The following is a 13,758-nucleotide window of genomic DNA, read 5'->3' as shown; positions in this document are numbered from 1 at the left end:
GCGGTTGGGGTTCAATTAATCACACGTATCAGGGCGGTCGGCTTACAAGACTACACCGCATTTACATGTCATACATACATATCATCCTCATCTCATTGCATCATGGGGGGTGTCTGTTCACTAATTGAGCAGATTGCAACGTACATATTAGGAAAATAAAATAAAAATAATATATATACGAGGTCTGTTCAGAAAATAACCGAACATTTTTAATTACGCGCCAACGGAGATATTTAGTGACGTGCGGTTGGCAGCAATGTGTTCCGCATAACCTCCTCTGTAACCATATGTTCTTAGATTGTTGATATCTGGTTTAGTTTTCTTGTTATTTTTATTTGAATGCAACGAGTTTAAGTGTTAGTAACGATTTTTGCAATGTGCGATTTTTTTATGATTGAACTTTTGGATCGATGTCGTAGTCGTAAACCCAGCTTTTCTATTCCGTTACGATCCTTTGCATGAATGTTTCATCGTGGTTGACTTCTTCAAAAAGTTACCGACAAACGTCCACGCTACGTTTTTCTGTTGTTCGGTCATCAAACGAGGTCAAACTTTGCTGCAACTCGATTCATGTTCAATTTTTTAGTCAAAATGTCATGGCATGATCCTATCGACATGCTAACTTCTTCTGTAAGTTCTCTGACAGTCAATCAACTATTAATACGCACCAGATCGTTGATTTTCTGAGCGTTGGTGTCATCACTTGAAGTCGAAGGCCTTCCTTGTCGAGGGTCATCTTCAATTTCCTCACAAACTTTTAAAACGTGAAAATCATTCGTAACATTGCGTACGATCCAGAGCATCATCTACGTAAGCATGTTTAAAAAAATTAAACGTTTCTGTGAAAGTTTTTCCCAATTTTACGCAAAATTTTACATTGTATCGTTCCCGAAATCACACATTACAAAAATCTCTAGTAACAAATAAACAAATTGCACTAAAATAACAATAATACGAAAATAAAATGAGATATCAACAATCCAAGAACATGTGGTTACAGAGGAGGTTATACGAAGCATAATACTTCCAACTGCACGTTACTAAATTTCTCCGTTATCGTGTAATTAGAAATGTTCGGTTATTTTCTGAATAGCCTCGTATGTAACAGAATTATCAAAAATTAAAATTTTCAAGTTTCATTTTAAAAAAAAAAACTAAATACTTTTACCTACTATAGAGGTTCTTTTGGAAATTCCAGGTATTCTTGGGAAGAGAGTCTCTATGTTGGTGGGTTGTTGACTGTGGTATAACAAATTCGACATCGGATCAACATTATGAAATTAATTTTTTCCGTAAGCCATTAATCGTGTACAAATTTTACTTCTTCATTAATCATTTTCTTTAAAACTAATTTTATTTAAATTTCTGAAATAGTAAACATCTATCTGCACAGCTTGAAAATTTTAATTACTGTATAAGTATGTTTTGTTTTTTTTTAAATTTACTTTTCATACAAAAAATTCTTTCTATAGAAGCAGAAATCTCTGTGTTTTTTGGAATAGAAAGTAATCGCTGGGAACCAGATCCGTTGAATACTACGCGTTTACAAACACTTCGAAGGATAGGTCATGGAGTTTTGCATCAACAACCTGAGGCGCATTATCGAGGTGATTGATTTGCTTGGCATTTCTCCCGCCGCCGCCCCATTCGGTCGCCCTAACGCATAACACCAAATGTCCTTGCCACAAACGGCTATTGAGCCACGAAACAGTTTAGCGACCAGTGTCCTAGATAGCTCCTAGAGCTTACTTAACAGCGTGAGCGGACTAAGGGCGGTGCCATACACCACCGGTTTACGTGTCCCAACCGCTCCCTGTCATATATTTACTTTTTTCCTGTTTAAACTCCGGTAATTACCGTTCAGTTAATACTTCACAGGATGATATGTATGAGTGTAAATGAAATGTAGTCTTGAACAGTCTCAGTTCGACCATTCCTGAGGTGTGTCGTTAATTGAAACCCAACCAACAAAGAACACCGGTATCCACAGTCTAGTATTCAAATCCGTGTAAAAACAACTGACTTTACTAGGACTTGAACGCTGGAACTCTCGACTTTCAAATCAGCTGATTTGGGAAGACGCGTTCACCACTAAACCAACCCGGTGGGTTGTCACATATTTACTAAAATGAGTAGGCGCACCCCGTCAACTACTAAAAATATATATGACATCCATAAATTAAAATTAATTTCGTTTAGACAGCAATTCGCTGTCACGCCTAGGTCACTGAATGTCAGAAAGTACCTGTCCACCATATTAAAGCTTATATGGCTGACCACCAGCCAATCTTAATTGGCTGGTGGTCAGCCATATATCTTTAGGTTAGCTTCCAACAACAGTGCGGTAGAATGGTCGAATTTTCAGCACTAAATCGATTGGAAAAGCTTTTCTCAATTCGGTAGCCTCGCAGGAGGTTGTTTAAAAACACCAGTGCATATAATTCAGGCTCTGCGCTGGGCACTCCTTAAATTTTGAACAAGTCCTGTATTCATATCCAACCTATGCGCCCAAAAGAGCGATCATACTTTCGAAGACACCTCGGTACAACATGTACATATGACAGCCAGACAACCCGTAGTCCTTCCAAGCAATCCTCCTGAGTTTGTGCATCACTGAGACGGCGTCCACCGCTACTTGCCTAATGTGGTTGCTAAACAGCAACTTCTCATCAAACAAAACATCTAGGTACTTATGAACTCTCACTCGGCTGATTACACAGCCTTTATACTTAATGTGGAGGTTTCAACTGTACGATAATTTATCTGCATCCTTGAGAAGCATAAACTTCGTCTTGGGCACAGAAATCTTTAAATTATTGCGGTATCTTTAAATTATCACAGAAATCTTTAAACATTATCGCGATGAAAGAGCACTTCCTTTTTGGCCAGATATGGATGTTTAACCTGAAGAGCACCCTTCAATTACTCCAGTAGTGGAGTGGTAATACTCCGCAGTGACTTCCTAATAGTCTATGAGCAATGCACCACGAGAATTTCAAAAACCGTAGCCATGACTTTTAAAATAAATTGAATCTTTTTCGCTTTCTTTGGCGCACTTTAACCTTTCTCCCATAAGCTTTTTGGTCTGCTCTTTAGGGTGTAGGGTGTAGGCTTTCAGTGCTTTTGACATAATTTCTTAAAATACTTTTTGATCTGTGTGATTGAACCTCACCTTTCTGTTATGATGACTGAATATTTTACTTTCATAAAAATCTATTGAATTGTTTTCAGTACTGAAGAATGAAATTTTCTTTTGTATAACAGTAACAGCTTTTTAATTTTAAAGTGCTTTTTATACTTCATTTAAAAAAAAAAAAACAAATATTTTTCATTTTAATAAATAATCATGAACTAATTTAAATGAAACTGAGTATGAATTTATTCTTAATTCTGATTTCACTGTCATAATATATTCCAAAAATAATTTTTATTAATTACAGTTATTACTAACATATACATACAAAACAAAAACATAGGATTTTTGAGGTCACTATGGTCATATTTTACAATAAAAAAATTTTATTTAATAAAATTTGAAGAAAAAGTAGTTTTTATTGTAATTTTGAAGACGATTTCCCACTCCTTGTCAAATTTGAAAAATAAAATATTTATTTAGTAACAGAAATTAAAATAAATGAAATTCTCAATAAACTTTATGAAACATTTAAAAAATCTCAAATAAAGGAACTCGTCTTCAAATCAAATCAATTTTTCTTTTCAACTTAGTTATCAAAGCGGGAAGGTTCTTCTAGGGAGACAGTGTATAGAAGTGGTGACAATGTTTAGAACGCAATGTTTATGAATGGAAAAGACTGTATTATCAGAAAAGAGTCTACTTTTTGTTGCTTTATAACAAATTAATTGCCTAAGTGTCTGTTCCAGTTTTAACATTATCTTATATCAATGTGATGCATATAAATCATTTAAGATATGAGTGACACTTGTCTGAGTCACTTTCTTTGTGAGGAATAATATTCATTGTGGTATCCCTATAGTAAACTGAGTTAAGATGTCGCTTGTATTGCTGAATTTTACCTATATTTCGGTGAGCTTGCTGTGCCAATATGCAACAATATATCAATACTTGTGAAAAAGGTAATGGGAAACCTACTTCATTCAACATAATCCCTAGAACACTGGCAAGAAATTGCTTATTATTCTTGGATTTCAGTGTGGATTTTTTTTGTGAGTGATTTGTGTTTTGTATAAAATCAAATTATATTATCTTTGTTGAGTTATGATACCCATTCGTCATATACTCAGGATGCTCACCTGAGGAAAAGATTTCAAGAGAAAAGAAGAACCTAATAAAATTTGAAAATACGTTCAAATTACTTTTGAATTGAATTTATCATTATTTTCCTCATAGTAATAATTTATCAGATATTATTTTCAGAGGTAGTAAGAGTGACATCTGAAGAATTAATTTTTTTTTTTTATAAGAAAAATAATTATTATTTAGATTTTGTATTAGATGGGCTTATGAATCATATGATTACACAGGATTATTTTACTATAACCTTCCTAACTTAATTATATTAAAAAAAAATGTTTACTTATAACTGTAATTTTTAAATATGTATTTAAAAATATTTAATTTTTAAATATGTAATATCTTTATTACTTTTGCATTATATATATATATATATGTGTGTGTGTGTGTGTGTGTGTGTGTGTGTAATATACTCCCATACATATAATGAATAAACATTATTTGTGGTGTAATTAATGGAATGAATTTTTAAACAAAATTTTAGAAGATTTTTTTATTTATTGTTTTATTATTATTACTACTGTATGTATTTAAAAGTAAAATAATGCATTGAATAAATATTCCTTACTGTATACTTTACCTTTACAAAGGAAATTAATGTTTTCTTCTATATGTATATATTGTTATTTACATTGTATTGTAAGGCAATCAATAAAAAATTAATTACCTATTATTTTTACTTTGAGCAATGACTTTATCAAGGATTAAATGTAAAATGCTATACCAACTAAGGAATGGAAGGTTTTTTATTCATAACAATAATTTTTAAATATGTACACATCTTTATTACTTTTGCAATATGCGGTCTGTAAATAAAGTAATGAGACTGGTTTAGAAAAACTTTTTATTTACAATCCAGTTATACATGGACTCACCTTTGAAATAGTTCCCTTGGGTAGCCTTGCAACGCTTCAAATGGTTTTGCTACTCTTAATAGCAGTGTTGGAACTCAGAAACCAAAATATCCTTCAGATGGTCGGTTACATTTTTTAAAATGTTTTCTGGTGTTCCAAAATGGTGTCCTTTGAGATTTTTTTAAAGTTGGCAACAGGAAAATGTCGCAAGGACTCAAGTCAGGTGATTAAGGTGGTTGAGGAACTACAGGAATGTTTTTCTTTGCCAAGACCTCATTAATTGAGAGTGCAGTGTGACAAGGTGCAATGTCATGATTCAGCATCCAGTTATCTTAGATGATTGGTCTCGCGCGGGTCTCCGCAGTCTTTCAAGAATTTCTTGGTAAAAATATTGATTTACAGTCTGTCCTGTAGACAAAAACTCCTTATGGACAATGCCATATATTTTTAAAACTATGATGTTGGCTTTATCTTTTTTAGACCAAACATGTGATTTACACTCCTGAGAGTTATTCAAAGCTAAAAAGTTAAAAGAAGTAGTATATGAAATGACAGTGTAAGAATTATTTTAAAATGTTTTGCAAGGGTTTTTTCTCTGATCACAGTAAAGAATCAAGTGTTTGTTCTCAATTTCAGAATGTCTAGTGATGAAAAAAGGCAAACAATTTTTTATTTAATGTAAATTCATGCTATTTCAGTAATAACTACTTATTTACTTACTTTTTATGTTTTGAAAAATATAAGATTTCTTTGAATAAAAAATCATACTGATGTGATCAACAATATGATATTACATGTTGTCTTGTGTTAAGTTGAATTAATTATCTGTAAATCTGTGGCTCGGTGTTCAAGTAGTGAAGGTTGTGTTCACAGCGAGGTCATCCAGTAGTTTATATTGAGAAGAGAGACACTCACTCCTCTCTCACTTTCTGTCTCTCTTAGTTCTCTGATCTATTGTCTATTTAATCTTGTGTGCATCTATGTCTGGCTTTTATGTGGATGTGCGTACATGAGTTACCACTGTATAACCTTATCAGGTCTAACAAAAATCTCTATTAAATTTAATTTAATTTTGAAGAGAAATTATTTGTATTTTATTAAACAAATAATTCATTTTATTGGTAAATTGATTGTTGATGACAGATATGATTGTACAAGCCCATGGATTGTTAATCATTAAATTATTTAAATGTTACCCTTCTACTAATTAATACTCCTTTATTCTACTATTATTATTATTAGCATAAGAATAGTGTTTATGTGTACTAGATAGGTAATTTTCTAACTAATATGTAATTATTATTCATAGCTAGATTATATTATTTGAAGGGAATATTATTATGAGCATATCTGCCAGTGCTAGACTATGAATATGTAGAAAACTTGACAGGGATGATTCTGAATTTTTGCAGTATTTGTACAAGAGTTAAAACTTAATTAGGCCCTTTGATAAAAATTGTTTTTATTAATATATCTTATTCTTTTCATATCCAAACAAAATTAGTAAAAAAAATTCTACATTAACTTCTTAATTCAGTAAAATTGATAAATATTAACATAAATTAAATCCTGTATTATTTTTTTTTATTTTAGAGTAATTTCTACAATGATATTACTTTTTGATTATCTAAAATCTTCTCCCACAGAATGGAGACAATGTATTATTTTCCACAGAAAGGATTACATTAATTTCTTATCAGTGTTTCTTATGACTATGACATGTGTGAAACATCTAAACACTAACATAATTATTTTTTTTGAGATTTAATAAAAAATGTTTGAAATTGAGTAACCTTCTGTATTTATTAGAAGCATTAACTTATTGTTTTCATAAATGCTTAATATATCTAGAAAACTGAGTATCTTTATTCCCTACAACTGTTCTTATTCATGATTAATATCTTATATGCATTTCGTCTCTACATGATATAAAAATTTCATCTTGAACTGTGATGGTTTGTATTATCTGATTATATTTTGATTTTTTTTAGCTACGAGTGGTTATCTCTAAAGTAAAGACCGTTCATTGTAAAAAAATTTATTCTGAAAACTTGTAAATATTTTTTTATTTCTCTTCTACGTACACCTATACTAACTAAATACATTTTTCTAACTACATAACTATATTACTTCTCTATATAATTGCCACATGAATTAAGAATTTATATACCAGCATCAATATACCATCGTCGTATTCTTCTGCCGCCAGTCCATTTAGCCACCGATTAACAGTATTTTTTAAGTTCATCGTCACCCGCGAATTACTTACTGTTGAAAAATTCTTTCAATTTCCCAAACAAATGGTAATTTGGTTGGCAGAAGAAGCTAAGTCCGGAATATATGGTGGGGGTGATCGTAAATTTTCCATCCAATTATTCTCAGTTAAATCATGTGTTGGACCCACAACATATGGACGTGGAATTATTGTGCAGCAGGACGACGCCGTCGGTCAGCCGCCCACGTCGCCATAATTTACGAAGAGTTTAGCAGTAGGGTTCTGCATTTATAGTTGTTCCAAGTGGCATGAAATCAACTAGCAGTACGCCAAACCGATCCCAAAAGACTATGGCCATCAGTTTGCGTCCAAACGGCTATGGCTTGACCTTTGTTGGTCTGGTTGGTGATTGAGGATGACGCCATTCACTTGACTGCCATTTTCTGTCCAGCGTGTAATACGAAGTCCATGTTTCATCGCCGGTAACAATTGAATTAAGGAACTCATCACCTTTTTCTGTATAGTGCATTAAAAAGCAGATCCCATTCGAATTTTTTGTGACATTCCGTTAAGACGTGCGGCTCCTAACGTGCACAAACCTTTCTGAAGTCTAAATGGTCGTGAACAATGGGACCAATAGCAGCTCTTGAAACATCAGGAAAAAGAAGAGCCAGGTTAAAAATCGTTGAGCGACGATCTTTTCTGATTTCATCATCGACGCGTTTCAATAAGTCTTCGGTGATTATCAACGGCCTCTCCGAACGTTCTTCATCATGCACAGTTATTTCTAAACCTTTCACACCATTTTCGGACGTTTCTTTTATTCATCATGGTTTAAAAAACGTATGACTCCACGTATTTCACAGTCGGCAGGAACATCGATTTTCGTATTCATTTTATAACGTAATAACTCGCACGTAATCAAAGATACTACAACCGCGACAACTTACTGACAACAATGCAGTTGGTACATTACTAGAGTGGCCATGAACGACACAGGTTCGCCAACCTTAAGGAGTGAAATTTCCTTGCGTTCTTTACTTTAGCGATATCCCTCGTTTATTCAGTTAATCGTGTTCCAACGTTAATTATCTGGATCATTTTTTACGGCAAAAACTCAGATATTAGCTTTTTTCATAAATCTGTTTTGTGATGTTACTTACTTTTTTACCTTATGGATTTCCTACAGCTCTTACTGTTTATCTGATTCCTGTTTACTTTGTCTTTTTGTATGGCAGTTTTCTACCAATAAATTTCATGTTATTCTGCCTAGATTATTTAGGTATATCCCTTTCTTCTACTTTGTAGTAGTTTCCAAATACTCTACTACAAGTCAATAATATTCCCAAATCGTACCAACCACTTTTCATTATTATGCAAGCTGTCATTTCTCTTATTTTGCTTTCCTTATCTTATCATCGCTTATTATTTGTACACATTGCCTTAAAAAATGCTTTTGTCACTTACATTTGATCTTTATTTCTTTTCTTGTAATTCCTTACTTCCGTACTCCATACTGCATTGTACTTGAATTGAGTGACTCATGTATTCTCCTCTTGGTATCTCTTGTCGTTCCTCTTTCTCATAACAATAGTTGCATATTTTAAACACATTCCTTTATTAATTCTTTCTGGTACCTCATCCTTACTGTGGCATAACTTGTTGAACCTTATCATTAAATATATTGTAATCTCTACTCAACTATTATCTTTTTACGAAGAAATCATCTATTCTCTGTTTCCTACTGATGAGATGCATTTACTCAAGTTTTTTATAATATTAACACTGTATTCATCTCTAAAACGTTTTTGTTTTGTGTCAGAATATACTGCCTCATAACTGGTTGCAAGCCAAAATACAGTTTTACGGTTGGTGTATCTAGTCTCATGCCAACCGCTCTTTAAAGATTACCATTAATTAAACTCAAATTACCAAAGAACAGTTTAAATCCATTAAAAATTAATAGCTACAATTTTAATTTAAATCAGGGTACTTCAGAAGTTACTATTGAAAATGAAAAACATTTCTACTCCATCTATTGAAAAATGAGTGAAAATAAATATATATGTGTGTTGTTACTACATTGGTATTATAAAGCTGTTTAAAGTAAAATACATTACATCTATGTAAATTGTAGAATTAATAAAATACAATACATAATAAAACCTGTTTAACGAGACCATTCCTTGCATCCATTAAATTTATTACTGTGCTATTTCATTATTTTCTCTAACATGATCAGATTATTCATCAGATTAAATATTTTTCTTTATGCAATCCGGCCTTTTTAAGATCATATAAATGAACAAAAGAATTTTCCAACTACATTTATTCTTTGTAATTTTCTTCCAATTCTTGAGATTTAGTAGGTTTAGATCACTTTTATTTATCCAACATTATAATATACTGTCTCTTGCCCTTTTACTCAAGGTGTGGTGATGAAGACTGGTTTAGTTAATTCCAGAATGCTATTTTATCATTCATTCTGGAACAAAGTCTTCCGACCATTACAATCTTTTACACCTAAAACAGCAAGTCATTGTTTCATCAGTAGGAAGTTCATTGTTCATACTGTTTCTTCATTCTTCAATTATCTTAATTAAAATCATATATCTTTTTTCACTAATACCTTTCCCTACTTAAAATTTCATATTCTTTTGTCATCCATGTTTTTCATTCCTACAGATGTTTATAATAATGGTATAGTTATAAACTGTCCAAGACTGAAGGATAGGTCCATTTTTATTTTTACTCTGAAACGTGAGTGTAATCACATTTCATTATGATTGAATGCTGTTTTTTTCTAACAAATCGATGATTCAAGTTGTCAGTCTGTTTAACAACAAAGCAGTCTCTTAGTTCTGAAAATTTTCTATTATTTTATTAATTTAAAATTACTGCTTTTATAAGAAATAATTGTTGAAATAAAGAGAATGGTAATTTTCAGTTGACCACTAGAAGAGGTGGCTATTTAATAAAACAGGGTTTTTTTTATTTATCGTATGGAAATAAAACCAAGACTATGAAAGTTGGTATTATGTCACGTTTTACTCTAAATATTTTGCTTAAAAGAAAGAAACATAAATAATTATGCTCTATTAAACAGTAATGTAAGTTTTGCACAATAAGTGGTCATCACTGCATTCATTGAAGTGAAAAAACTTACATGTTTAAATTTAATTGAATTCAATATGAACATTTTATTTAATATATCTTATAAAGTAGTAGTAATGTTATATAATGTGACCAACTTCAGATGTACAGGTGAAGTGAGTGTTGGTTACGCTTTCTAGTCGTAGAAGCCAGCAGGAAGCTTCTCTTTTATTCTTTATTCAATGTCCCTTTTGTTTTCAACAGATGATTATATCTTAAATTAATTAAATTCTCAGCTAATTTTATTTTTTTATTATTACTATTATTTGCCTGAAGCTACTTTATTAAAAGGTTGCATATTCCATTTGTTAGAACAAATTTAAAGCTTATTATTTTTCTTTTAGTTTGAAAATACAAAAGTTATTTTCTTGAACACATAAATATTATTATATTATTATTTTAATATATTATTATTTCTTATCCAAAAGAGTTATAATAATAAAATGAATAACTGCAGTTTAAAATTTTAATTACAGGTTTCAGCTGTTAGTGGATAATTAAAAAAAAAAACATACATAATTAGTAGTTCTCAAAGATTTCATTTCATTATTAGTAATTATTTTTCTGTACGTTGAACAATTATATTAGTTAAAGTTCATGATTAATTTTACTGCTAAAGATATTTATTTCGCTTTTATTATTTGAAATAATAAAAGCATTAAAAAGATTAAAAAAAGATTAAATATATTCAGTGAATATATTTAATCTGAATTTTGTATGTTGTGATGAATATTAAAAAAAAATCTGCTTTTCCAGTTTTTCATCTCCTAGTTTAGCTCTACTATTAACTCACCTCATAAGCTTGAAGTTTGTGCCATGAGAATATGAAATGGAATTTTTGTAGCGCATGAAAAATGCTGTGCCTGAATTGGACTCAAACTGGGAACTCTGGATGAAAGGTCGAGATGCTACCACTCCACTACTCAGATTGACATTCTTTTTCTTTGTTTTTTTAATTCTTAGTTTCACTAACTATTATTCTACTTAAGATTATCAGCTGTAGATCTCTTGCAACTTAAGCAACATTTATATCAGTTTTTCCAATTTCCCTTTTTTTGTTCATGACTTTTCTCATATTATTCATCTAGTTTGCAGTATTTCTTCCAATTCTTTTCTTCTAGATATCTTTATTTTTTGGAATATTAGGTGAGTTATCTTATCAAGTCTACTATAATAATATACACAAATTATCCCAAAAATATTTACCTTGTAGAATGAACAAGTAATTGTTTTGATTAAATTTACATGAATGAAGCAATATTTTATGTTTGTAGGTTTGGTATCGCTGATAAATAATCATAGCAAAAATGTTGACCTTATAATTATTTGTTGTATTTTGTGAGTGGTAAACATGAATCATAAACTAATTATAGCATAGCATTTGCTTATTTTACGGTATTGGTGAAAAAAAAATAAAAAATTAAAAAGTGTTTCATTTATTTCAAGAGAAATTCCATTTTATTTTTTGTTTTATTAATAATTAGTTTTAATAACTATTATTCCACTTTAGGTTATAAGCTGTAGATCGCTTGCAACTTAATCATTGTTAAGCAACAGCTCTTCCATGTTTCATCTAGTTTTCCTTTTTGGTTTTATTCATGGCTTTTCTTATATTTCCAGAAAAATTCCCTAACACTTGAGGCAAGACTAAATAAAAGATTATACCTTAATCGATAAAAAGGTTACATCAGCCCTAAAAAATCTGATAAAATGAATTTTATTGATTTTGATATTCTGTGTCATAGTTCATTGCATCGAATGTGGACGCTTTTCATTCTCATCTGCTATAAAATCATACATATGACTGATGGATGTTTAGAATTTTGAGAGCGGTTGTATAACTTGTTGCTAAGCAGTACTAGATTTTCCTAAACCCATTGTTTGGACAAATGATGTTAGTTACAAACCTAATTGCCATATTAATTGTAATAACAGTGTTTTCTGGTGTAGCTAGTAAATAATAAAATAAGAATTAATTTTTCCTGTGCTTTAAATGTGTAGGCAAGTATAGATTGATGGCATCATGGGTCCAAAGTTTTTCAGCAGGATTGTAACTAAGTTTTAAAATAAATAATTAATTGCAATAATTTGTCGTTAATTTACAATTAGAAATGGCATTATACGTCAATATTAATTTCTCTTCTTTTCTTTTAAATTCTCTTAGTTTATCTGTTTTTACTCAATAAAGCAGCTTTTGGAACTTCTTGTAGTACAGTGTGTAATATAGCATTGTCACATAATATATTGTATTCTCATTTATTTACATTTCATTCATCATGAAATGTATTAATGAAAGAATAGATTCAGTTTTTTAACAGTTAAAATAAATGTTAGCCTCTGAATTTAGTGAGGATGTGAAGTAATTTTGGTGAAGAGAATTAATTTAATTCACTCTTTTTACTTCATAAACAATTTACATATAAATTATTTATGATATATATTGTTTTTAATGGTAAATGTAACAATATTTTATTTTTATTTTCAGTTCAAGCACAAAGAAGGGATTCTGGAGGTGGTGGGGGAGGAGGAGGAGGAGATAAAAAAGAAGAAGCTGAATTTGTATGTCCTGAAGGAGCTGGAAATGGAAATTATGCTGATCCAGCTACTTGCCGACGCTTTTACCAAGTAAACATTTTCTGTTTCATTTCAATCTTTCTAAATTCAATTACAATATTACAGTATTAATGAAACCATAATTAAAGTGTGTAATATGCTATGTGACAGTATAATGTGTTTAAAGTAACAAAATTAATTATAATTTAAATTAGTAAGGTTTTTGAAATTATATTTTACTTTCTATTTCAATGTCTTAAATGAGAAATATACTTTATTTTAGAATCCTGTAGTGTATTTATATTTGTGGTAACTTTCTTTCATTAAATATAATGGAAAACTAATTGTTTATGAAATTTTTTAATATAAACATTCAATTTACATTAAATTTTTTTAAAGTATTGTGATTTGTTGTAAATTTTTTTGGCGTTCATTTTTTATGAAATATTCAAATTTTGTTTACTAAGAATTGAAAATTATTCTAAAAAAAAGGTTTATAAATCTGTTTAGAATTAAAAAAAAAAATCTGTTACTTACTGCTTTTGTGTCGTAGTTTTTTGAAAATAGTGATCGTTTGTTAAGATTATAAATAACATAACATTACCAAAAAATTTCAGTCTGTTTTTAGAGATGTTTAAGCCTGTTACTGCGTGGACCCAGTTGAATATTGTACCTAGGAAATACCTAGTTGTTATTACCTAGGAAATAAA

General features: G+C 30.5%; 1 protein-coding gene across 1 annotated transcript in view; it reads left to right on the top strand.

The window, feature by feature from the left end:
• Cda4 (chitin deacetylase Cda4) overlaps positions 1-13,758 on the top strand; it is a 102,590-nt gene that overhangs the window by 59,093 nt on the left and 29,739 nt on the right. The window contains exon 2 of the mRNA XM_075369857.1: positions 12,981-13,120. Coding sequence (XP_075225972.1) covers positions 12,981-13,120 — 140 coding nt within the window. The remainder of the gene's footprint in view (positions 1-12,980; positions 13,121-13,758) is intronic.

Source organism: Lycorma delicatula, chromosome 6, assembly GCF_047948215.1.
Source record: "Lycorma delicatula isolate Av1 chromosome 6, ASM4794821v1, whole genome shotgun sequence".
Taxonomy (NCBI): domain Eukaryota; kingdom Metazoa; phylum Arthropoda; class Insecta; order Hemiptera; family Fulgoridae; genus Lycorma; species Lycorma delicatula.
The sequence above is the reverse complement of the archived record's forward strand: the minus strand, read 5'-3'. Positions and strand labels throughout refer to the sequence as shown.